At 68.4% G+C, this 24,086-nt stretch overlaps 1 protein-coding gene across 1 annotated transcript in view; it reads right to left on the bottom strand.

Annotated features, from left to right (window-relative positions):
• The window catches only part of LOC140904154 (phosphoribosylformylglycinamidine synthase), a 54,467-nt gene that overhangs the window by 6,000 nt on the left and 24,381 nt on the right, over positions 1–24,086 (bottom strand). Inside the window, 24 exon segments of the mRNA XM_078850820.1 lie at positions 845–990; positions 1,329–1,448; positions 2,088–2,243; positions 2,479–2,562; positions 3,068–3,248; positions 4,440–4,670; positions 6,046–6,177; positions 6,350–6,469; positions 7,966–8,127; positions 8,704–8,765; positions 8,896–9,052; positions 10,424–10,497; positions 10,877–11,005; positions 11,482–11,613; positions 12,362–12,490; positions 12,881–13,005; positions 13,218–13,358; positions 14,211–14,316; positions 14,664–14,850; positions 15,222–15,327; positions 15,588–15,723; positions 17,637–17,688; positions 17,690–17,779; positions 18,785–19,003. Of these exon segments, the coding sequence (XP_078706946.1) occupies positions 845–990; positions 1,329–1,448; positions 2,088–2,243; positions 2,479–2,562; positions 3,068–3,248; positions 4,440–4,670; positions 6,046–6,177; positions 6,350–6,469; positions 7,966–8,127; positions 8,704–8,765; positions 8,896–9,052; positions 10,424–10,497; positions 10,877–11,005; positions 11,482–11,613; positions 12,362–12,490; positions 12,881–13,005; positions 13,218–13,358; positions 14,211–14,316; positions 14,664–14,850; positions 15,222–15,327; positions 15,588–15,723; positions 17,637–17,688; positions 17,690–17,779; positions 18,785–19,003 (3,177 nt within the window).

Genomic DNA, 24,086 nt, shown 5'->3' with positions numbered 1-24,086 from the left:
CTCCCGACCCGCAGCCCCAGCTAGCCCAGCCCTGGGCTCCCCCCAGCTCTGCCGGGTGCCCCTCACTCCCGACCCACAGCCCCTGCTAGCCCAGCCCTGGGCCCCCCCAGCTCTGCCGGGTGCCCCTCACTCCTGACCCACAGCCCCTGCTAGCCGAGCCCTGGGCCCCCCCAGCTCTGCCGGGTGCCCCTCACTCCCGACCCGCAGCCCCTGCTAGCCCAGCCCTGGGGCCCCCCAGCTCCGCCGGGTGCCCCTCACTCCCGACCCACAGCCCTGCTAGCCCAGCCCTGCCCCCCAGCTCTGCCGGGTGCCCCTCACTCCCGACCCGCAGCCCCTGCTAGCCCAGCCCTGGGCTCCCCCAACTCTGCCGGGTGCCCCTCACTCCCGACCCGCAGCCCCTGCTAGCCCAGCCCTGGGGCCCCCCAGCTCCGCCGGGTGCCCCTCACTCCCGACCCACAGCCCTGCTAGCCCAGCCCTGCCCCCCAGCTCTGCCGGGTGCCCCTCACTCCCGACCCGCAGCCCCTGCTAGCCCTGGGCTTCCCCCCAGCTCTGCCGGGTGCCCCTCACTCCCGACCCGCAGCCCCTGCTAGCCCTGGGCTTCCCCCCAGCTCTGCCGGGTGCCCCTCACTCCCGACCCGCAGCCCCTGCTAGCCCAGCCCTGGGCTTCCCTCCGGCTCTGCCGGGTGCCCCTCACTCCCGACCCGCAGCCCCTGCTAGCCCAGCCCTGGGCTCCCCCCAGCTCTGCAGTGCCCCCCAGTCCTGACCTGCAGCCCCCTGCTACCTGCCCTCTGCTCCCCCCAGCTCTGCCGGGTGCCCCTCACTCCCGACCCGCAGCCCCACTCACCATGGACTGGGGGCCCAGGGGTCCCGTGTGCCCGATGGGCAGGCATCGCACTCCAGCCTCCTCGTACCGTCTGCAGACGTCTCCTGCCACAGCGCTGGGCACCTCCAGCACCAGGCCCAGCTCCTCGGCAAACAGCACCTCCAGGGCTGGGGGGGAGGGGAGTCAGCTTGGGGGGGAAATGGGGGATCGGGGGGCGCGGGGGGGCTCGTGTGAGGTGGTCGGTGAGGTTGGCCTTGTGGGGGAGGGGTCCAGGCTCTCCCCACTGGGCTACGGGAGGGCTCAGGACAGAGGTTTGGGGAGGGGTTATGGGACAGGATCCCCCGTTCCCCGCCGGGCTGTGGGGTTCAGGGCGGGGATTTGGGGAGGGGGTTTGTGGTGGGGTTTTCCATTCACCGCTGGGCTCTGGGGCTCGGGACAGGGGTTCGGGGCGAAGTCCCCCATCTACCCGCAGGTTGTGGGGTTCGGGGCAGGGCCCCCCACTCACCGCTGGCCCCCGGTGCCAGCAGCTCGGCCTGCAGCCCACAGTTCCCGGCGAAGGCCATCTCCAGCAGGCAGGTCACCAGCCCCCCGTCACTCACGTCATGCCCTGCGCTCACCACCGACTCTGGGGGGACAGCACCGGGTGGGACAGCTCCCCCCCAGCACCCCAGCTCCCCCCAGCCCCAGGGGCACCCAGGCCAGCTTCCCTCCACCCCCCAGCCCCGCCCCTCAGACCCTGGGGGTGCCCACATCAGCTCCCCCCCAGCCCCGAGGGGCACCCAGGCCAGCTTCACTCCACCCCCCAGCCCCGCCCCTCAGACCCTGGGGGTGCCCACATCAGCTCCCCCCCAGCCCCAGGGGCACCCAGGCCAGCTTCACTCCACCCCCCAGCCCCGCCCCTCAGACCCTGGGGGTGCCCACATCAGCTCCCCCCAGCCCCGAGGGGCACCCAGGCCAGCTTCACTCCACTCCTGGGGGTGCCCACATCCAGCTCCCCCCCAGCCCCAGGGGCACCCAGGCCAGCTTCACTCCACCCCCCAGCCCCGCCCCTCAGACCCTGGGGGTGCCCACATCAGCTCCCCCCAGCCCTGAGGGGCACCCAGGCCAGCTTCACTCCACTCCTGGGGGTGCCCACATCCAGCTCCTCCCCCAGCCCCAGGGGCACCCTCCAGGCCTGGGGAGGCCACCTGGCCAGCCCCCCTCACACCTCCCCCAGAGCAGGGCTCACCCCCCCCAGCAGGGACGGACAGACGGACGGACACACCTTGCAGCAATTGCTGGGTGACGCGGAAGCAGGCTGCCAGGCTGTCCGGGTTCTCCAGGTCTGGGCAGCGATCCCCCAGCTGGGCGTAGCACTGCGCCAGGGCACTGCCCCCCAGCCGGTGCCGCTCGGGGCACAGCTCCACGTACAGTAGGGCCCCTGCAGGGCAAGAGAGATGGGGTCAGAGCCAGACACCAGGGTCCCCGAGCCAGCCAGTCCCTGGCCTGTGGCACATCAGAGCCAGCGCCCCGGAGAGGGGAAAGGCCCCATGCCCCACCCCTCTGAGCCAGCCAGTCCGTGCCCTGGGGCCACATGGGAGCTGGTGCCCCCTAAAAGGGAAAGAGCCTGTGCCCCATTCCCCACTCCCCTGAGCCAACCAGCCCCCGCCCCTCACCTTTGCCATCGGGGCACTTGAGGTCAGGTGTGACGGTGGCCGTGATGTCCGGACACACGGCGTAGGCGGAGACGACCAAGGTCCCTGTGGGGAGATGGGATGGGGTCAGTGGGGAGTCCAGCTAGCCTAGGGGGGTGGGGAAGCGGGGGAAAGAGCCAGTCTGGGGGGCCAGGATAGCGGACTCCCGGGGGCCAGAAAGCCAGGGCACCTGCAGGGGATGAATTGGGGACCCTTTACGGGGTGGACAGGGGAGTGAGGACTGGCTGCAGTGGGGGCAGAGGGGGCATGGGGCAGTAGCTTTGGGGATGGACATGGGGCGGCCCTGGTGCGCACACCCCTCTAACAGAGGAGGTTTGTGGGAGATGAGCCATCTGGTGGTGTGCCTCAGTTTCCCTATGGACAGATGCCCGGCCTGCTGAGCGTGGAGAGGTTACGTAGCTGGCATGGGACGAGGGAGGGTGGAGGCCTGTCAGAGGGGGACCCGGGGACTCATGGGGGCTGGAGACAGCGGAGCGAGGGGGCCCACAGAATCTGGGATGGGGGGCTGCTGGGGCAGGGTGAAGGGGCAGAGCCCACCCCCCACACTCACCGGGCGCCATGACGATGTCCGTGCCCACGCGGGCCGCCATGCTGAGCGAGTCCTTGCCCCCGTCCACGGCCACCCCCAGCTGGGCCATGACGGCGCACATGGCCCCACAGGCGTCCACCAGCGCCGCGCCCTCGCCCCCCTGCTTGGCCGCCCACATCCAGTTCCCGCTGCACTTCACGTCCTGGGGGGAGAGGGGGGTCAGCCACGGGGCCCCGGCCAGCCCCATGCCTCCTGCACTGCCCCATAGCCCCCCCACAGCCCCCACGTCCAGTTCCCGCTGCACTTCACGTCCTGGGGGGAGAGGGGGGGTCAGCCACGGGGCCCCGGCCAGCCCCATGCCTCCTGCACTGCCCCATAGCCCCCCCACACCGCCCCACAGCCCCCACGTCCAGTCCCCGCTGCACTTCACGTCCTGGGGGGAGAGGGGGGTCAGCCACGGGGCCCCGGCCAGCCCCATGCCTCCTGCACTGCCCCATAGCCCCCCCACACCGCCCCACAGCCCCCACGTCCAGTTCCCGCTGCACTTCACGTCCTGGGGGGAGAGGGGGGTCAGCCACGGGGCCCCGGCCAGCCCCATGCCTCCTGCACTGCCCCATAGCCCCCCCACACCGCCCCACAGCCCCCACGTCCAGTTCCCGCTGCACTTCACGTCCTGGGGGGAGAGGGGGGTCAGCCACGGGGCCCCGGCCAGCCCCATGCCTCCTGCACTGCCCCATAGCCCCCCCACAGCCCCCACGTCCAGTTCCCGCTGCACTTCACGTCCTGGGGGGAGAGGGGGGTCAGCCACGGGGCCCCGGCCAGCCCCATGCCTCCTGCACTGCCCCATAGCCCCCCCACACCGCCCCACAGCCCCCACGTCCAGTTCCCGCTGCACTTCACGTCCTGGGGGGAGAGGGGGGTCAGCCACGGGGCCCCGGCCAGCCCCATGCCTCCTGCACTGCCCCATAGTCCCCCCACTGCACCACAGCCCCCCCAGTTCCTGCTGCACTTCACGTCCCAGAGGGGAAGGGGGGAGAGAATCAGCCACATGAGCCCACAACCCCATACCCCCCGCCCCCAGCCAGGTCCAGTTGCACTTCATATCCTGGGAAGAAAGCGGGGTGAGACACGGGACCCCCATACAGCCCCAATCTCCCCCCCACACACACAGCCCCATGGGCCCCCTGCACCTCCAATACCCATTGCACTTCACATCCGGAGGGAGCGGGGGTCAAGAGGAGGAGGATTAGCCATAGGGGGGAAAATGTCAGACACAGACAAGCCCTTCCCCACTCAGCCCCCCCCCAGCCTGTCCCCTCCCCAAGCAGACCCCCCCCAGCACCCCAAACTCCCCTCCCCAAGCAGACCCCCCATGGCTCACAGGGCGACTCACCCGCAGGTCGGTGACGCGGGCAAAGACCAGGTTGGTGAGCGCCTCCCCCACGGCCAGCCGGGCCCCCGCGCCCGGGTCGATCAGCCCCTTGAGTGGCTGCTCCCCGAGGGCCGTGGCTGCCCCCACCGTCTCAAAGGGGGACAGAGCCACCACGGCAACGTCGGCCAAGGGGGTGTGCAGGGGACCCACGCACTGCTGCTGGGCCACCAGCCCCGTCACCGACCGGTCCACCTGCCACAGGGACACACGGCTCAGGGTGGCAGTACCCCTCTGTGGTGAGGTGGGGGAGCAGAGAGCTGGGGCTAGGGGTCAGGGGGCATTACCCCCTACAGGACAACGACAGAGACGTGGGGTCAGGGGGTGCAGGACACTTTCCCCTCCGGGAGGGCAGACACACAGGATCAGGAGGTGTGGGGATATGGCACTCAGGGGGCAGAGATACAGTGCCAGGGGGCATGAGGCACTCACCCTCTGGCATGGGAGGGCAGAGACAGGGTGTGATGTTATTGACATAATCTGTAACCGTATAGATCACTGTTGCAACCACTGTTCTATATGGACAGCAAATATTGTCCAGAGATTGTCGTGTAAGGTGTCTACAGGAAGGCGATGGCTGGCTGGTCAGGATTATGCTGTCTATACGTAGGGATCATTTTTGTAGTTGAAGTTATGAATATTGGCTCTATACTGTCTGTAGTTCAAACTTGTGCTGTGCTTCTGGGGGACACCCCAGACAGTTTGGGGTCAGCTCGGCCTAGCCTGCTGGACGGCCCATTAAGGACCATCAGCTATACGAGTGACCCATTGAGAGAAGGCAGACACGCCTGGGGACTCAGCCAGGCAGGCAGGGACCTGCCTATGGACCGACCCCTGAGGTGTTTCCAGGCCATGGGCTGGACAGCTTGTCTTTGGGACAAAGAAAGACAGACCACATGGCAAGAGACTATGAAGAGCTGCTGCAGCTCCCCCATCTGGTCTTCAATCCTGCTTCCGACCTCTGGAGGACCCCTCCCGGCTGGGGATGTTCTGCAGAGACGGGATTTGAACCTGCAGCTTATTCCATCCCTGCTACAAGCCTGAACCAAGAACTTGGCCATGACTGGATGGAATTGAGTCCATGTAACCAATTCTGGCTCTCATCTCTATCTTTTTCCTTTTATGAATGAACCTTTAGATTTTAGATTCTAAAGGATTGGCCACAGCGTGATTTGTGGGTAAGATCTGATTTGTACATTGACCGGGGTCTGGGGCTTGGTCCTCTGGGATCGAGGGAACCTTTGTTCTTTTACTGGGGTATTGGTTTTCATAACCATTCGTCCCCATAATGAGGGGCACTGGTGGGGATACTGGGAAACTGGAGTGTCTAAGGGAATTGCTTGTGTGACTTGTGGTCAGCCGGTGGGGTAAAACCAAAGTCCTCTCTGGCTGGCTGGTTGTCTTTGCCTTGGTGTGCCCAGAAACCCCAGCCTGGGGCTGTAACTGCCCAGCTAAGCCATTTGCCCTGAATTGGCCCTCTTGGTTGGGTCCCGCCAGAACCAGCATCGTTACACAGGGTTGGGGGCACTACCCTCTGAATCGTCACGAGCTCACTTGGGCCACACGGTACCTTGTTGGTCAGGTAGCGTTTGCTGGCCACGGCCGGCAGCCGCAGGACCCGCTCCAGGGCGTCCCCCACACTCAGCCCAGGGGGCAGGCACAGGCGGTGGAGGGCTGGGCTGCTGTGGGACAAGACAAATTCCTGGAGAAAAGATGGGACATTCATGAGTTAATCCAGCAGGGGACGCTGTGGGGAGCACCATCTGTCTGGGGAGCTCCCCGCTACTCCAGCCCTGGCCTCTCCCAGATGGGGCGCCGTGGGGGGGCAGTCTGGGGGGATCTGTGGGTGCGACCCCAGGGCCCCCCCCCCGTACCTTTTGTGGCATCTTGCCCAGCACCCACTCCAGCTGCAGGTCGACCGGCGTCTTCTTCCCACTGGGCTTCACTGGCGCCACGTCCGTCACCGGGGCCTCCAGGTCGTCCACCAGCACAATCTGAGGGGGGGTAACCCATGGGGGGGTGTCAGTGACGAGTCACAGCCCCCCCAATCTATGCCCCGGTGCGCTGGGGTGTGGAGGGCCAGGGGGCCCAGCGGTTAGCACCCCACCCTCCAGCCCCACAGAGATGCCTGCTTCCTGCCCCTGGGCTGGGCGTTTGGGCTTTGCCCAAGGGGCTGGAATGAGAGGCTGGGGCGGGGCCGGGGCAGCTGCCTGGCCAAGGGTTCTCCAACCGGAGGGGACACCCTGGGGAAGGCAGCCCGCCCCACTGCCAGCCCCCTCTTAACCCAACCAGCCCATGCCCACCCCGCCCTCTCCGGTGTCGGCACCCCCTTCTTCTCACCTCCAGGCCCCATCTCTGCTACCAGGGTCCCCATCCCAGCCTTTGTGCTACACCCCCCTTTCCTCTCCACAGAGCCCCCCAGTGCCCCTCCCCAGTCCCAGCCAACCCCACCCCCGGCACCGCTCCAGAGACCCAGCCCCGCACGCCTAGAGACCCATCCTCACCCCCACGGCCCTGGCTCAAACCCCGCATGTACAAATCCCCCAATGACCCAGGGCCCCACCATCAGTCCCCACCCACTGAGCCCTGCTGCCCTGTCTCCCCATGTGAGCCACTCCCCACGTATGAGCCCTACCACCCTACCCCTGCAGTCCGAGCACCTCCCCCCCACGAACCCCATCAGGCCTAGCCACCCGTGCCCTGCTGCCCCACCTCCAGTACCCCGTGTCCCCGGGGCTAAGAGTCCTGGCCCCAACCCCCTCCCACCAGTGCCAGTCCAGGCCCTGCTTCCCCCCACACTCCTGGACTCAGGCCTGGCCCCCCCCTTCCCCACCCCAGGCCGCCGCCCCTCCCCCAGACCCAAGTCCTGGCCCCGGGCCCCATGGAGTGGGGAGTATTACCCTGGGAAGGGTGCATGGGAGTTTTACGAGCTTACTGTCTTCTGCTAACCCGGGGCGTGCCTCCGTGTCCCTGGGGTGCTGCACCAATACGAGATGGGGACGGGAAAGAAGTGGGGGACTCCCCTGAGGGACCACACCGGACGGCCAGCAGGTAAAGGCTGGCGGCTGCCCTTCGTAACCTGAGCCCAGGTGACCTCTTCTGCCCGGGGAACTGGACAGAGGCTGGCGGAGGGGCCGCAGGGGTGGCTGGGTGAGGCAGCAGGAAGGGGAGTGAGGTTAGGTGGTGGGAGGCCCAGAACCCAGGTCTGTACCGACAAGCTCTGGCTTGGGCTGTGATCCTGTCGGCTAATAAACCTTCTGTGTTCCTGGCTGGCTGAGAGGCAGGGTGAAGGGCAGGAAGTGGGGGGTGCAGGGGCCTGACTGCCCCACACTCCGTGACACTCCCACGCGCCAGTCCCCCCGCAGCTGCCTGTCCCTAGGCTCAAGCCATCATCACATGCAGCTCCCGGCTGCCCGTCCCTCGGCCCGGTGCCCCCAGCCGCCCCGCCAGCCACAGCCCCGGCCCGGCTCCCCCACACCGGCGCCCGTACCCGTCCGTCCCCGGCGATGGTGCCCACGACGTTCACGGGGCAGCGTTCGCGCTGGCCCAGGCGTTGCAGCAGCGCGGCATCGGTGGGGCGCAGCAGGAGGGCGTTGGACTCCTGGTACTCGGCCCCCCAGATCTCCAGCACGCTCAGCGTGGGGTCACCCAGCTGGGAGGTACATGGGTGTCAGGGAGGGGGGAGGGGAGGAGGTTGGGGGCCTGGCGCAGGGTCCCACACACCCAGAAGGGGCCAGAGGGGGAGGGATGTGGGGGGTCCCACATACTCAGGAGTGATGGACAGGGGTGGGGTCAGGGGCTGAGAGCAGCCCTATGGTGAGGCCGGGGGCTGGGGGGAAATCAGGGGTCCCACACACCCTGGAGCCGCCAGCTGGGGGCCGGGAGCATCCCTGCTTGGCAGCCCCACACCACAGCACTGCTGGGGGCAGGGTTGCAGCCAGCCCCATGGGGGTGAGTCGAATATTGAACTGAATATTGGGGATGGGGGGGCTACGGCTGGGCCCAGCCTCAGAGAGGGGAGACTCCTGGTACATTGCGGGGGGTTGTAGCCTCACCCCTACTATGGAGTGGGGGAGCCATGGGGTCATGCCCAGCTACCCTGAAGCTGGGACAGGCCCACACACCTGGGAGTGGCTGGTATGACGGGGCAGGCTGGGAGGGGAGGGGGTCCCCACACACCTGGGAGCAGTTGGCGTGGGGGGCAGAGGGGTAGGGGGTCCCCACACACCTGGAAACGGCTGGCGTAGATCACAGCCCCGGCTGGGTCACTCAGCTCCTTCAGCACGTTCCCTGGAGGGCGAGACAGGAAGAGTCACCCACTGCTGGGGCACTGGGCCCCCCCACTACGCCCCACCCAGGCACTGATCCCCCACCCCACCACCCTGGAACCACTGCCCCCCCCGGCCCTGCCCCCCCTCACCATTGCCCCCAGCCCCCTGGTCGTGGAGGCTGCAGATGGGGTTGGCCTTCCCTGTCTCCACACAGCCCCGCAGCACCCGGTTCATCTTCTGCTCCATCTCGGGGTCCCCCCGCTGCACCGCCCCGAAATCCAGGTCGCTGGCGTTGTCACCCTGCACCTGACGGGAGAATGGGGGGGGGGGGAGTCACCTGACACAAATCTTCTGATACAGCCTTGTGACGAAGAGGGACTGTTCTTAATGTTTCCTCTGAATAGTGTGGGGGTGCCTCAGTTTCCCCTAGGCAGTTCTTAAGTCTCTAGGGGGTGGGGTAAGGGTGTATGATCATTGCAGAGCCCTAGAGGGCAGGTGTGTGCAGGAGTCTGGACACAGAGAATGGCCGACACCCTGTTTCCTGGCCACTGATGGCCTGGGCCCTTCCCCCCTGCAAGATGAGAGCTAAAGGGTTGGAGAACAAAGGAATCCGGTGACCTCCTGGCCGGGGACAGGGACAAAGCCCAGAGGAGGAGGGGCTGGGGGGATTTTCAGTTTGGGGCTGGCTGGGACATGGAGTGAAGGGCAGACGGGGTTGTCTGGCTCACTGGCCCCCAAAATGGCCCCAGCTGAGGGGTCCCGGTCTCTGCACCTGCAAGCTCTGTTTTAGACCATGTCCCTGTCGTCTAATAAACCTCTGTTTTCCTGGCTGGCTGAGAGTCCCGTCTGACTGCGGAGTCGGGGGGCAGGACCCTCTGGCTCCCCCAGGAGCCCGCCTGGGCGGACTCGCTGGGGGGAAGCGCAGGGAGGGGCAGAGGAGGCTGAATGCTCCGAGGTCAGACCCAGGAAGGTGGAGCCGGGGGAGCTGTGTGTCCTGCAGACAGGCTGCTCACAGAAAGGCGACTCCCCCAGAGTCCTGCCTGGCTTCATGGGGAGCAGCTCCAGAGCATCGCCCAGGGACTCTGGGACAAGCCTCAACCCCCCAAGCCTAATCCTCCCAGCAGCACCCCCAAATCCAGCTCGCCGGTATTGTCCCCCTGCTTCTGGGGGGGACAGGGCTCAATCGAACACAGCACCAATGCCCCTGCTCTCAGGCTGGGGAGAGCACGTGGGGGCACTGCCCAGGCAGCGCTGGGCACAGAGGACTGTGGGCCTCGTTGGGAAGCGAGTTGGGGGCATCCTGGGGGTCACATAGGGATAGGAGGCCGGGGAGGCCCCACTACAGACATGGGGGAGAGGGCTGCGTGGGCCCCACTGTTGGAGGGGGTATGTGGCAGGGTGGGGGTAACACAAGGCCAGAGCTGAGGGGGGCAGGCCCCACTGTGGGAGGGGGCCAAGTAGGCTGCACTGTGGCTTGTGGGGGGGTGACAAGGGGGCAGGGCTGTATGGGGGCAGTGGGCGGGTGTCCCTGGGGGGTAAAATAGGGGGAGTCATGTCAGGGATGTAAGTCGAGCAGTATGGGCAGTGGGTGGGGGTGGGGTTCTACTGACCCTCCATCCCCCCAGCGCCCATAGGGAAACCCCCCGTCCCTGCCCCCCAGGTCACCTCCTCACTCACCTGGATGGAGGAGGCTGAACTCCCCCCAACTCCGATCCGGTACACAGGGCCCCCCACTTTGACCACCAGCATCCCTGGAGGGAGAGCGAACAGTAAGACCCCACAAAACCCACCCCAGCCCCATGGCAAGGCGCTGCCTCTCCCTCACCCCCCTTCGCAAAGAGGGGGAAGCCCTGGGGCCAGATGGCTGCTCCCAGTCAACATGGGGTCTGAGTAGGGTGACCAGACAGCAAGTGTGAAAAATTGGGACGGGGGTGAGGGGTAATAGGAGCCTATATAAGAAAAAGCCCCCCAAAATCAGGACGGTCCCTACAAAATCGGGACATCTGGTCACCCTAGATCTGGGGGAGGCAGGGCAGGGAGGTTCTTAGGCTGTGGGGGAACTGCACGATGTGGGGGGGAAGGGGCAGAGGGGGTTTGCTAGGGAGTGGCACGGAGTGGGGGCATACTCACCAGGCTCGGGGGGCTCCTTGTGCACGTGAATGTCCTCCATGGCGCCGATCCCCCCGCTGAACATGATGGGCTTGATCCATTCGCGCCGCTGCCCGTTGGGGAGCCGCTGGCCGAAGGAACGGGCGAACCCTGCCCGAGATTGGCGGGGGTTAGAGCAGAGACACCCCCCCCAGCCTCTCCCCACTGGGCACCACAGCCCTTTACTGCTTGGCATTTCTCCTGCTCAGGTTGTTATATCCCCCCCACCAGAGCAAGACGCATCCCCTTCCTCCGCTGCCCAGTGTTCCCCAAGGCCGCCCTAGAGCCGGATGCGTCCCCCCTGCCAGGCGCTCCCCAACCCCACCCCAGAGCCAGGCACATCCTCCCTGCCAGGCGCTCCCCAAGCCCGCCGCGTCCCCAACCATCGAAGGACAGACTAGAACCCACAGCCTCCTGGCCGCCCCAGAAGGGCGGGCGAGGGCCAGGCAGGTGCCCCTTCTGAGGGGGGAGCAACAGGGCAGCTGATGGGGTGACTCTCGGGAGCAGGCCCCTGTGAAGATTCAGCTCAGCCCCCACCCGCCAGGATGGGTCCCCCCAACCCCCAGAATGGCCCCTCCAACACTCACCAGCCAGGACAGGTTCCCCAAACTTATTGCCGTAGTCAGAGGCGCCATCGCTGGCCCTGAGGGCCACCTGCAGGGGCTGGGCGTAGTTCTTGGGGTAGGGCAATGCCGGGTCCTCCCAGGGCAGAGGGTAGCCTGGGGGCAGGGAGAGACGGTCAGGGGGTGCCAGCCTGGATGCCGGGCTCCCCAACCCCAAGGGGCGCAAAAGGCAGCCGGACGGCTCAGTTGGCGGCAGGAAAGACGTCTTCTGAACCCAGGCGAAGCCGGGGAGTGGACGAGCCGCAGCGCCCTGGGACCAGGACCAGAGCAGGGAGCCCAGCAGGCAGTGCCCCGCGGGGACGGCGGGAGGGGAGACGGAGGGGGTGGAGAGTAACCCGGGAAGACCCTGCCTCGCAACCGCAGGGTTAGAAGGAGATTGATGGGGGGGGGTGAATCCTTTTGAGTCAGCAAACAGACCCCCCCGCAAGCCAGGAGACCCTGGGGTGGGTGCAGGGAGCGTGGAAAGCCAGGCCCTGTGGCAGAGCCATGCAGGTCCCGGGCACGCTCCGGTCGCAGCCCTTGGGGAGCAGGCCTGGCACAGGGGTGGGCGGCTATGGCTAGGCACGCAGGCGGGGCGGGGGGGGGGGGTGTCTCGTTATCTGGGGTGTGAAGATGAGGTCAAGGGAGGTCCAAGGGTGGGAAGTGGAGGGTCCTGTGGCTCATGGCCAGGTGGAGGAGGGGCTCACGGTTTGGGGGAAGAGTGTCCTGGGGCCTGGTCCCAGGGGCAGGAGGGCCCCGTGACTTCAGTTGGGGGCAGGGTGGGCCTGAGGAAGGGGTCCCAGGGCCTGGCAGAGGAAGGGGAGGAGGAGGTGGCTGGGGGGAAGTGGGGCCCCCCTACTCTCACCAGGGATGTGCAGGTTTCCGAAGCTGTACCCCGCCGTGCCGGCGATGACGTGGGCCCCACGCCCCGTGCACTGCACGTCCCGGATCCGCCCGCCTGTTCCCGTTGCGGCGCCGCTGAATGGGGCCACCCCTGGGGAGCACACGGGGGTGAGAGCGAGGAGACACCCCTCCTAGGTACCCCCCAAAACACACACCCCAGAGTGCCAGGCCCACAGCCGCCCCACACAGGAGGCCCCTGCACCTCATGGCCTGGGGCATGCGCACGGAGAGCAGGGAAAGCGTGTAGCATCCACCCCTCCACAGCCCATAACCCCACGTACTGCCACCCGCCCCCCACAGACCCCTGACCCATGGACACCCTCTCACCCCCCCACATTCACTCTGCCCCCCCTGGATTTCCCCCAATGTCCCCCCTGCAGACTGCCACACAACCCCCTGGCCACGCCGCCCCATGGATAGAAGCCCCCCATACATATATATTCCCCTGCACACACACAGCCCCCCTGCCCCCCGCACTGACCCGTGGGGAAGTTGTGGGTCTCTGCAGTGAAGATGACATGCCGGGTCGACTTTCTCTTCTCGAAGCGGCTGGGGCGGGACGGGTCGCGGGGCCAGAGGGAACACACGGCCCTGCCCTGGATGGCACTGGGGGGAGAGAACCGGCCACGGCCCGCCGTCACCACGGAGCCCCACCCCCATCCCTGCCCCAAGGGGGCGGGGGGAGAGCATCCCAGCCATGGCCACCAGCCACAAAGCCCCACCCCCATCCCTAGCCCAGAGGAAGTGAGAGTTTGAATCCAACCCTGGCCATGAGCTCGAGCCCCATTCCCATCCCCACGGATGGGGGTCCCAGGCACCTGCTGTTGTCCGAGAACTTGATGACGTTGTTGGGGTTGCTCTTCTCCTGGGTCCGCATGATGGACTCGAACAGCGACTCCGAGACCTCCTTCCCGTCCACCTGGAGGCGCCCTTTGAAGAACCAGTGTCGGCTGTGCTCGCTGGGGGGCAGGGATAGGGGGTGAGACACGCACATAGGGGGGCCTTTCCCTCAAGATGGGTGTGGCTCCCATCCGGTCCCAGGGCAGGGACTGGCTGGCTCGGGCGGGGAGGGAAATGGGGCACAGGGCCTTTCCCCCCTAGGGGTTGCCGACTCCCATCCGGCCTCAGGGCAGGGGCTGGCAGAAGCAGGGAATGGGGTGCCCGCTCCTATCCGGCCCCAGGGCAGGGACTGGCTGGCTCAGAGGGGCAGGGAATGGGGCACGGGGCCTTTCCCTCTAGGCAACGCTGGCTCCCCTGGAGGGTGAGACAGGAAGAGTCACCCACTGCTGGGGCACCGGGCCCAGAGTCAGAGGGATCAGAGGGGCGGGGAATGGGACTTGGAGTCTTTCCCCTCCAGGGGATGTTGACTCCGATCCAGCCGCAGGCTGGCTCAGGGGTGCTGGGAATGGGACACGGGGCCTCTCCCCTCGAGGGGGCGCCGGCTCCCATCCGGCCCCAGGGCAGGGGACTGGCTGGCTGGGGGGACTGGCTGGCTCAGGGGTGCTGGGAATGGGACACGGGGCCTCTCCCCTCGAGGGGGCGCCGGCTCCCATCCGGCCCCAGGGCAGGGGACTGGCTGGCTGGGGGGACTGGCTGGCTCAGGGGTGCTGGGAATGGGACACGGGGCCTCTCCCCTCGAGGGGGCGCCGGCTCCCATCCGGCCCCAGGGCAGGGGACTGGCTGGCTGGGGGGACTGGCTGGCTCAGGGGTGCTGGGAATGGGACACGGGGCCTCTCCCCTCGAGGGGGTGCCGGCTCCCATCCGGCCCCAGGGTAGGGGACTGGCTGGCTGGGGGGACTCGGTGCCGGTACCTGTTGGACTGGGCCAGGTCGAAGCACTCCACGCTGGTCGGGTTGCGCCCGTATTTCTTGAAGAGCTCAGTGTAGAAATCCAGGTCCCAAGAGTCGAAGGCCAGGCCTGCGGGGGAAAGGGTGGAATGAGGGGGGGAGAAGAGACCTTTGACCCCCAGCTCTCTCCATGGTGGGCAGAACCCTCCCCCCCACACAGGACATTGAGGGGCTTGGGACATTGCGTCAGCCACAGCTCCCACCCCACCCCAGTCATTCATCTTGCAGAGCCCCAGCTTCAACCCCTGGGTGTCCATCTCCTCCCCCCCACACGCCCCACCCCAACCTCTGCAGTGTGCTCAGCCGCTCCCCACCCCCCCGCCACACCCAGCCCCCAAGCCTAGCCCCCCAAGCCTGACTCCCATGATACCCAACCACCCCCATTAGTCCAGGTACTCAGCACCCCGCCCCCCATACCCAGCTCCTGGTTGGCTCGCTCCAGCTCGGTGCGGCCCCCCCCCAGCACATCCACATGCCAGGTGGGGGCACGGCGGGTGGCCAAGGCGAAGCTGCGGATTGGCTCCTCATAGCGCTGCTCCGTCATCCGGTCACTGAGCACCGCCACCAGGGCGGCCTCCTCAGGGGGTGTGGGGTGTCGGGCACACTGCCAGGGAGGATGGGGGTGAGAATGGGGAGCTGTCTCTCCTCCCCTTGGGTGAGAAAGGGGACCCAGCGCCCGCCCCGAGAGGGTGACAACAGGAACCTCCTGCCCCTCCCCGCTGTGGATAGGCACTGGGGGTGGAGGGGGGCTGAGAACTAGGATCCCCCCCATCACCAGGAGCAGGAAGGGGAGACAGACAGACCAAGGCCCCCCGTACCCCCACCTGTAGATCTGGGGCATCGGGGGGGGGGAGCAAGCAGCCCAGAAACTGCCTCCCACCCCAGAGCCCCATTAACCCCACAATGCCGGAACCTCCCCACCCATCCCCCAGGGGTCATCCCCTCCGTTCCCAGGGGTCCCACATCCCCCCTCACCTGCAGCAGGTAGCGGCGGGAGCACTCGACACGGTCAACACAGCCCAGCCCCGCGGCCCGGCACACGGACACCACGTTGGTGGAGAACGGCGTGGAGAAGTTCAGCCTGCGCCAGGAAAGGGTTAACAGTCCCGGAAAACACAGCCCCAGCCCCACAGCTGCCCCTCCACTCCACAGCACCCTCCACTAAGCCTCTCACCCCGCTCCCTGCGGCACAGCGCCCCCTAGCCCTCACTGGGGCCAGCCCTGTCTGCCAGCGGAGAGCACCCCTTACTGAGCCCCTGGCCCGCTCCCTGCGGCACAGCACCCCCGATTCAACTCCCGGCCCCCAAGGCACGGAGCCCCCTGCTGAGCCCTGAGACGCACCGTGGCCCGATCTCCACCAGCAGGTCGGTGGGCCCTGGGCACAGGAAGGACTCCGTGGCAACGTCTCCGGATTCAAAGGGGCAGCCGAAGAGCCAGTGCAGCAGCTGGGTCTCCTGGGGATTGGGGGGCGACGCACCTGCAGGGGAGAAATGGGGCTGATACCCAGCAGGCAAGGGGGCTGAGGGTCCTGCCAGGTAGGGGAGCCCCCATGGGACATGATGCCCACTCCCAGCCTCATAAGAACGGCCAGACTGGGTCAGACCAATGGTGCGTCTAGCCCAGTGTCCTGTCTCTGACAGCGGCCGGCACCAGATGCTTCAGAGGGAATGACCAGAACAGGGCGATCAGCAAGTGACCCACCCTGTCGTCCAGACCCAGCTTCTGGCAGGCAGAGGCTAGGGACACTCAGTGCGTGGGGTTGTGACCCTGATCACCTGGGTAACAGCCATCGATGGGCCTGTCCTCCAGGAACGTAGCTAATTCCTTGTTGAACCCAGTTATACTTTTGGCCTTCACAACACCCCCGACAAAGAGGTCCACAGGTTGACAGGGTGTTGGGGGAAGAAATACTTCCTTTGGTTTGTTTTAAACCTGCTGCCTGTTAATTTGATTGGGTGATCCCTGGTTCTTGTGTTAAGTGAACAGGTAAATGACACTTCTCCAGTCACGTTCTCTATACCAGTCATGAGTTTATAGCCCTCTACCATATCCCTCCTTAGTCGTCTCTTTTCCAAGATGAACAGTCCCGGTCTTTTTAATCTCCCCTTGTATGGATGCTGTTCCGTAGCCTTCATCATTGTTGCTGCCCTTCTCTGTACCTTTTCCAGTTCCAATTTTTTTACCTTTTTTAAGATGGGGCAACCAGAACCGCACGCAATACTCAAGGTGTGGGCATACCATGGATTTATAGAGAGGAAATACAATATTTTCTGTCCTATTATTTATCACTTTCCTAGCAGTTCCTAACGTTCTGTTCGCTTTTTGATGGCCGCGGCACGTCGAGGGGATGTTTTCAGAGAACTCGCCACAATGGCTCCGCGATCTCTTTCTCGAGTGGTAACAGCTAATTTAGACCCCGTCATTTTGCGTGCAGAGTTGGGGTGATGTTTTCCAGCGTGCATTACTTTGCATTGATCAGCACTGAAATTCACCTGCCATTTTGAGGCTCAGTCACCCACTTTAGGCCTTGCTGGAGCCCTGGGCTTAACTAACAGTGTGACCCAAAGGCTGTGAACCAGAGGAGGCCGGGCCTTGGCAAAACAACACCACACTAGGCATTGGCTATCCAAGAAAGCACAGGCCTGACCAGAGGGGATGGAACAAGAACACCCAGAGTTCTCAAGGAGCGACGCAAACACATTCCTAAGAGAGGGGACAGGGACACGGCAACCCCCTCCGAAGATAAGGGGGGGCTGACAGGAGAATGGTTGGTTCAAAGCAGCAGGTAGGAGGAGAAGGGTGGTAACTAACAACGTCTGGGGCGAAATGCGTAACTTGTTTGTGCCGAAGTCACCGGAACGGCCTCTTTGTCCGGCCGAGGGGACGGTGTCCGGACTGAGCCGGCACCATTGTCGCGGGCACACCTGGGTTAGGGCACTTGTCACCACAGAGCCAGGGCACTAGTACTGGGCGTCGTCGACAAGACACCGACCCGACCGCCTTGGCCACTGCACCGAGCCGGTGGTCCTTCTCGCAGCTGAAGCGTGGGGGGGGGGGGCGGCGGGGCATGCGGGGCTACAGGCCCCCCCCAGATTGCTCAGTTACAGGATGTGTTTGGGCTCCCTCCCTGCTGAGCAGCTGAGCCAGGAGCTGCCCCAGGCAGGGAGAGGCAGAGGAGCAGCTGGGAGCTGACGGGAGAGGGAGGGTGCTGGACCATTGGATCATGGCCCTGCCCCGTCCGCTCCCCCGGGGGCGCCCGGCTCTGGCCGCTGCCGGAAGACAGGACGCTGGGCTGGACGCCCCTTTGGCTCTGACCCAGCCTGGCCCCACCCTTTGGGGGTCCCGGGACCAGCGGCTCCAAGAGGCCTCGTTGCCCCCCCCCGCCCGTACCTGTCCAGCTGACGCTGTAGCACAGCTCCCTGTGCAGGGCGCGGACGCCCCCCCAGCACCGCCTGGGCCGAGCGCAGCAGGGAGACAGGGCCACCCTCCGCCCCGGGGCGCTGGAAGTAGTGCAGCACCGCCATGGCGGGGTCCTGGGGGGGGGGAAGAACAGGGTCAGTGTCCAGCCAGAGGGCAGCCCCCCACTGCGTCCCCCCACAGCGCCCACAGAGACCCCCCACAGCGCCCCCCACACAGCGCCCCGCCCACTGTAACCCCCACAGGACCCCTACACAGCCACACAGTGCCCCCCACTGCACCCCCCCACTCTAACCCCATATACCCAACCACTGCACCCCCCCCACTCTAACCCCATATACCCCCCCACAGCGACCCCCCACTGCACCCCCCCCACTCTAACCCCATATACCCCCCCACAGCGACCCCCCCACTGCACCCCCCCCACTCTAACCCCATATACCCCCCCACAGCGACCCCCCACTGCACCCCCCCACTCTAACCCCATATACCCCCCCACAGCGACCCCCCACTGCACCCCCCCCACTCTAACCCCATATGCCCCCCCACTGCACCCCCCCACTCTAACCCCATATGCCCCCCACTGCACCCCCCCACTCTAACCCCATATACCCCCCCACAGCGACCCCCCACTGCACCCCCCCCACTCTAACCCCATATGCCCCCCCACTGCACCCCCCCACTCTAACCCCATATGCCCCCCACTGCACCCCCCCACTCTAACCCCATATGCCCCCCACTGCACCCCCCCCACTCTAACCCCATATACCCCCCCACAGCGACCCCCCACTCTAACCCCATATACCCAACCACTGCACCCCCCCACTCTAACCCCATATACCCCCCCTGCACCCCCCCCACTCTAACCCCATATGCCCCCCACTGCACCCCCCCCACTCTAACCCCATATACCCCCCCACAGCGACCCCCCACTCTAACCCCATATACCCCCCCTGCACCCCCCCCCACTCTAACCCCATATACCCCCCCACAGCGACCCCCCACTGCACCCCCCCCACTCTAACCCCATATACCCCCCCACAGCGACCCCCCCACTCTAACCCCATATACCCCCCTCAGCCCCCCCCCCGCCCCCGTTACCCCCCGCGCGGCCAACCGACCTCATGGAACCAAACCCCGTTTTCCCGCCGCCGGGGAGGGGGCGGGGCAGGGGGAGGGGCCGGGGGAGGGGGCGGGGCCTGGGCTCCCCCTGTGACTCCGCCCCCCGGCTGGGCGGGGGGAGCAGCGCGGCGGCCTTTGCGATCAGCCCCCCCCCCCCCCCTCCCGGCAGGAGGGGCCCCCCCGAAATCCCTCCCCACAGCAGGCCCACGGCGTCTCCCCTAGACCCGGACCGGGGGGGGGTCCCGGCGTCTCCCCTAGACCCGGACCGGGGGGGGGGTCCCGGCGTCTCCCCTAGACCCGGACCGGGGGGGGGGCCACGGCGTCTCCCCTAGACCCGGACCGGGGGGGGGGGTCCCGGCGTCTCCCCTAGACCCGGACCGGGGGGGGTCCCGGCGTCTCCCCTAGACCCGGACCGGGGGGGGCCACGGCGTCTCCCCTAGACCCGGACCGGGGGGGGGTCCCGGCGTCTCCCCTAGACCCGGACCGGGGGGGGCCACGGCGTCTCCCCTAGACCCGGACCGGGGGGGGGTCCCGGCGTCTCCCCTAGACCCGGACCGGGGGGGTCCCGGCGTCTCCCCTAGACCCGGACCGGGGGGGTCCCGGCGTCTCCCCTAGACCCGGACCGGGGGGGGGCCACGGCGTCTCCCTAGACCCGGACCGGGGGGGGGGTCCCGGCGTCTCCCCTAGACCCGGACCGGGGGGGGGCCACGGCGTCTCCCCTAGACCCGGACCGGGGGGGGGGGTCCCGGCGTCTCCCCTAGACCCGGACCGGGGGGGGCCAGGGCGTCTCCCCTAGACCCGGACCGGGGGGGGCCACGGCGTTTCCCCTAGACCCGGACCGGGGGGGGGGTCCCGGCGTCTCCCCTAGACCCGGACCGGGGGGGGGGCCACGGCGTCTCCCCTAGACCCGGGGGGGGGGGCCACGGCGTCTCCCCCTAGACCCGGACCGGGGGGGGGTCCCGGCGTCTCCCCTAGACCCGGACGGGGGGGGGTCAAGGCGTCTCCCCTAGACCCGGACCGTGGGGGGGGTCCCGGCGTCTCCCCTAGACCCGGACGGGGGGGGGGTGTGAGGATGTGACGCAGCAGGGAGGGGGGAGTGTTGACGTGGGGGTGGGAGACCTGAGAGCCTGTCACCTGAGCCAGGACGGGGAGGGGGGCTGACCCCTCTGCCCGGGAATGTGGACGGAGGCTGCAGCAGGGAACCGGCGGGGGGGGGTTAGTTTCAGTTTGGGGCTGGGGGGAGGAACACAGGGAACCCCAGGGCTGGGGTCTAAGCTCCCTGCTCCCCCAGAAGGACGTGACTGAGGGGTCCTGGGGGTACCCACAAGCTCTGTTGTGGACTGTGTTCCTGTGGTCCAATAAACCTTCTGTTTTACTGGCTGGCTGAGAGTCTCAGTGGATCCCAGGAAGAGGGGTGCAGGGCCTGGACTCCCCCACACTCCGTGACAGGAGTGAGGGGCACCCAGCAGAGCTGGGGGGCAGCCCAGGGCTGGGCTAGGAGGGGCTGCGGGTCGGGAGTGAGGGGCACCCAGCAGAGCTGGGGGGGGCCCAGGGCGGGGCTAGCAGGGGCTGCGGGTCGGGAGTGAGGGGCACCCAGCAGAGCTGGGGGGGGCCCAGGGCGGGGCTAGCAGGGGCTGCGGGTCGGGAGTGAGGGGCACCCGGCAGAGCTGGGCTAGCAGGGCCTGCGTGTCGGGAGTGAGGGGCACCCGGCAGAGCTGGGGGGAGCCCAGGGCTGGGCTAGCAGGGGCTGCGGGTTGGGAGTGAGGGGCACCCAGCAGAGCTGGGGGGAAGCCCAGGGCTAGCAGGGGCTGCGGGTCGGGAGTGAGGGGCACCCGGCAGAGCTGGGGGGGCCCAGGGCTGGGCTAGCAGGGGCTGCAGGTCGGGAGTGAGGGGCACCCGGCAGAGCTGGGGGGCAGGGCTGGGCTAGCAGGGGCTGCGGGTCGGGAGTGAGGGGCACCCGGCAGAGCTGGGGGGCCCAGGGCTGAGCTAGGAGAGGCTGCGGGTCGGGAGTGAGGGGCACCCGGCAGAGCTGGGGGGAGCCCAGGGCTGGGCTAGCAGGGGCTGAGGGTCGGGAGTGAGGGGCACCCGGCAGAGCTGCGGGGAGCCCAGGGCTGGGCTAGCAGGGGCTGCGGGTCGGGAGTGAGGGGCACCCGGCAGAGCTGGGGGGAGCCCAGGCCTGGGCTAGCAGGGGCTGCGGGTCGGGAGTGAGGGGCACCCGGCACAGCTGGGGCGGCCCAGGGCTGGGCTAGCAGGGGCTGCGGGTCGGGAGTGAGGGGCACCCGTCAGAACTGGGGGGAGCCCAGGGCTGGGCTAGCAGGGGCTGCGGGTCGGGAGTGAGGGGCACCCGGCAGAGCTGGGGGGGGCCCAGGGCTGGGCTAGCAGGGGCTGCGGGTCGGGAGTGAGGGGCACCCGGCAGAGCTGGGGGGGCCCAGGGCTGGGCTAGCAGGGGCTGCGGGTCGGGAGTGAGGGGCACCCGGCAGAGCTGGGGGGGAGCCCAGGGCTCGGCTAGCAGGGCTGCGGGTCGGGAGTGAGGGACACCCGGCAGAGCTGGGGGGAGCCCAGGGCTGGGCTAGCAGGGGCTGCGGGTCGGGAGTGAGGGGCACCCGGCAGAGCTGGGGGGAAGCCCAGGGCTAGCAGGGGCTGCGGGTCGGGAGTGAGGGGCACCCGGCAGAGCTGGGGGGGCCCAGGGCTGGGCTAGCAGGGGCTGCAGGTCGGGAGTGAGGGGCACCCGGCAGAGCTGGGGGGCAGGGCTGGGCTAGCAGGGGCTGCGGGTCGGGAGTGAGGGGCACCCGGCAGAGCTGGGGGGCCCAGGGCTGAGCTAGGAGAGGCTGCGGGTCGGGAGTGAGGGGCACCCGGCAGAGCTGGGGGGAGCCCAGGGCTGGGCTAGCAGGGGCTGCGGGTCGGGAGTGAGGGGCACCCGGCAGAGCTGGGGGGCAGGGCTGGGCTAGCAGGGGCTGCGGGTCGGGAGTGAGGGGCACCCGGCAGAGCTGCGGGGAGCCCAGGGCTGGGCTAGCAGGGGCTGCGGGTCGGGAGTGAGGGGCACCCGGCAGAGCTGGGGGGAGCCCAGGCCTGGGCTAGCAGGGGCTGCGGGTCGGGAGTGAGGGGCACCCGGCAGAGCTGGGGCGGCCCAGGGCTGCGCTAGCTGGGGCTGCGGGTCGGGAGTGAGGGGCACCCGTCAGAACTGGGGGGAGCCCAGGGCTGGGCTAGCAGGGGCTGCGGGTCGGGAGTGAGGGGCACCCGTCAGAACTGGGGGGAGCCCAGGGCTGGGCTAGCAGGGGCTGCGGGTCGGGAGTGAGGGGCACCCGGCAGAGCTGGGGGGCCCCAGGGCTGGGCTAGCAGGGGCTGCGGGTCGGGAGTGAGGGGCACCCGGCAGAGCTGGGGGGGCCAGGGCGGGGCTAGCAGGGGCTACGGGTCGGGAGTGAGGGGCACCCGTCAGAACTGGGGGGAGCCCAGGGCTGGGCTAGCAGGGGCTGCGGGTCGGGAGTGAGGGGCACCCAGCAGAGCTGGGGGGAGGGCGGGGCTAGCAGGGGCTGCGGGTCGGGAGTGAGGGGCACCCAGCAGAGCTGGGGGGGGCCCAGGGCTGGGCTAGCAGGGGCTGCGGGTCGGGAGTGAGGGGCACCCGGCAGAGCTGGGGGGACTAGGGCTGGGCTAGCAGGGGCTGCGGGTCGGGAGTGAGGGGCACCCGGCAGAGGTGGGGGGAGCCCAGGGCTGGGCTAGCAGGGGCTGCGGGTCGGGAGTGAGGGGCACCCGGCAGAGCTGGGGGGCCCAGGGCTGGGCTAGCAGGGGCTGCGGGTCGGGAGTGAGGGGCCCCCGGCAGAGCTGGGGGGAGCCCAGGGCTGGGCTAGCAGGGGCTGCGGGTCGGGAGTGAGGGGCACCCGGCAGAGCTGGGGGGAGCCCAGGGCTGGGCTAGCAGGGGCTGCGGGTCGGGAGTGAGGGGCACCCGGCAAAGCTGGGGGGAAGCCCAGGGCTGGGCTAGAAGGGGCTGCGGGTCGGGAGTGAGGGGCACCCGGCAGAGCTGGGCTAGCAGGGGCTGCGGGTCGGGAGTGAGGGGCACCCGTCAGAGCTGGGGGAGCCCAGGGCTGGGCTAGCAGGGGCTGCGGGTCGGGAGTGAGGGGCACCCGGCAGAGCTGGGGGGGGCCCAGGGCTGGGCTAGCAGGGGCTGCGGGTCGGGAGTGAGGGGCACCCGGCAGAGCTGGGGGGGCCCAGGGCTGGGCTAGCAGGGGCTGCGGGTCGGGAGTGAGGGGCACCCGGCAGAGCTGGGGGGGGCCCAGGGCTGGGCTAGCAGGGGCTGCGGGTCGGGAGTGAGGGGCACCCGTCAGAGCTGGGGGGAGCCCAGGGCTGGGCTAGCAGGGGCTGCGTGTCGGGAGTGAGGGGCACCCGTCAGAGCTGGGGGGAGCCCAGGGCTGGGCTAGCAGGGGCTGCGGGTCGGGAGTGAGGGGCACCCGGCAGAGCTGGGGGGGGCCCAGGGCTGGGCTAGCAGGGGCTGCGGGTCGGGAGTGAGGGGCACCCGTCAGAACTGGGGGGAGCCCAGGGCTGGGCTAGCAGGGGCTGCGGGTCGGGAGAGAGGGGCCCCCGGCAGAGCTGGGGGGCAGCCCAGGGCTGGGCTAGGAGGGGCTGCGGGTCGGGAGTGAGGGGCACCCGGCAGAGCTGGGGGGAGGCCCAGGGCTGGGCTAGCAGGGGCTGCGGGTCGGGAGTGAGGGGCACCCGGCAGAGCTGGGGGGAAGCCCAGGGCTAGCAGGGGCTGCGGGTCGGGAGTGAGGGGCACCCGGCAGAGCTGGGGGGGCCCAGGGCTGGGCTAGCAGGGGCTGCAGGTCGGGAGTGAGGGGCACCCGGCAGAGCTGGGGGGCAGGGCTGGGCTAGCAGGGGCTGCGGGTCGGGAGTGAGGGGCACCCGGCAGAGCTGGGGGGCCCAGGGCTGAGCTAGGAGAGGCTGCGGGTCGGGAGTGAGGGGCACCCGGCAGAGCTGGGGGGAGCCCAGGGCTGGGCTAGCAGGGGCTGCGGGTCGGGAGTGAGGGGCACCCGGCAGAGCTGGGGGGCAGGGCTGGGCTAGCAGGGGCTGCGGGTCGGGAGTGAGGGGCACCCGGCAGAGCTGCGGGGAGCCCAGGGCTGGGCTAGCAGGGGCTGCGGGTCGGGAGTGAGGGGCACCCGGCAGAGCTGGGGGGAGCCCAGGCCTGGGCTAGCAGGGGCTGCGGGTCGGGAGTGAGGGGCACCCGGCAGAGCTGGGGCGGCCCAGGGCTGCGCTAGCTGGGGCTGCGGGTCGGGAGTGAGGGGCACCCGTCAGAACTGGGGGGAGCCCAGGGCT

This window comes from Lepidochelys kempii, chromosome 28, assembly GCF_965140285.1.
Source record: "Lepidochelys kempii isolate rLepKem1 chromosome 28, rLepKem1.hap1, whole genome shotgun sequence".
Classification (NCBI taxonomy): domain Eukaryota; kingdom Metazoa; phylum Chordata; order Testudines; family Cheloniidae; genus Lepidochelys; species Lepidochelys kempii.
This window is presented reverse-complemented; position numbering and strand designations above follow the sequence as displayed.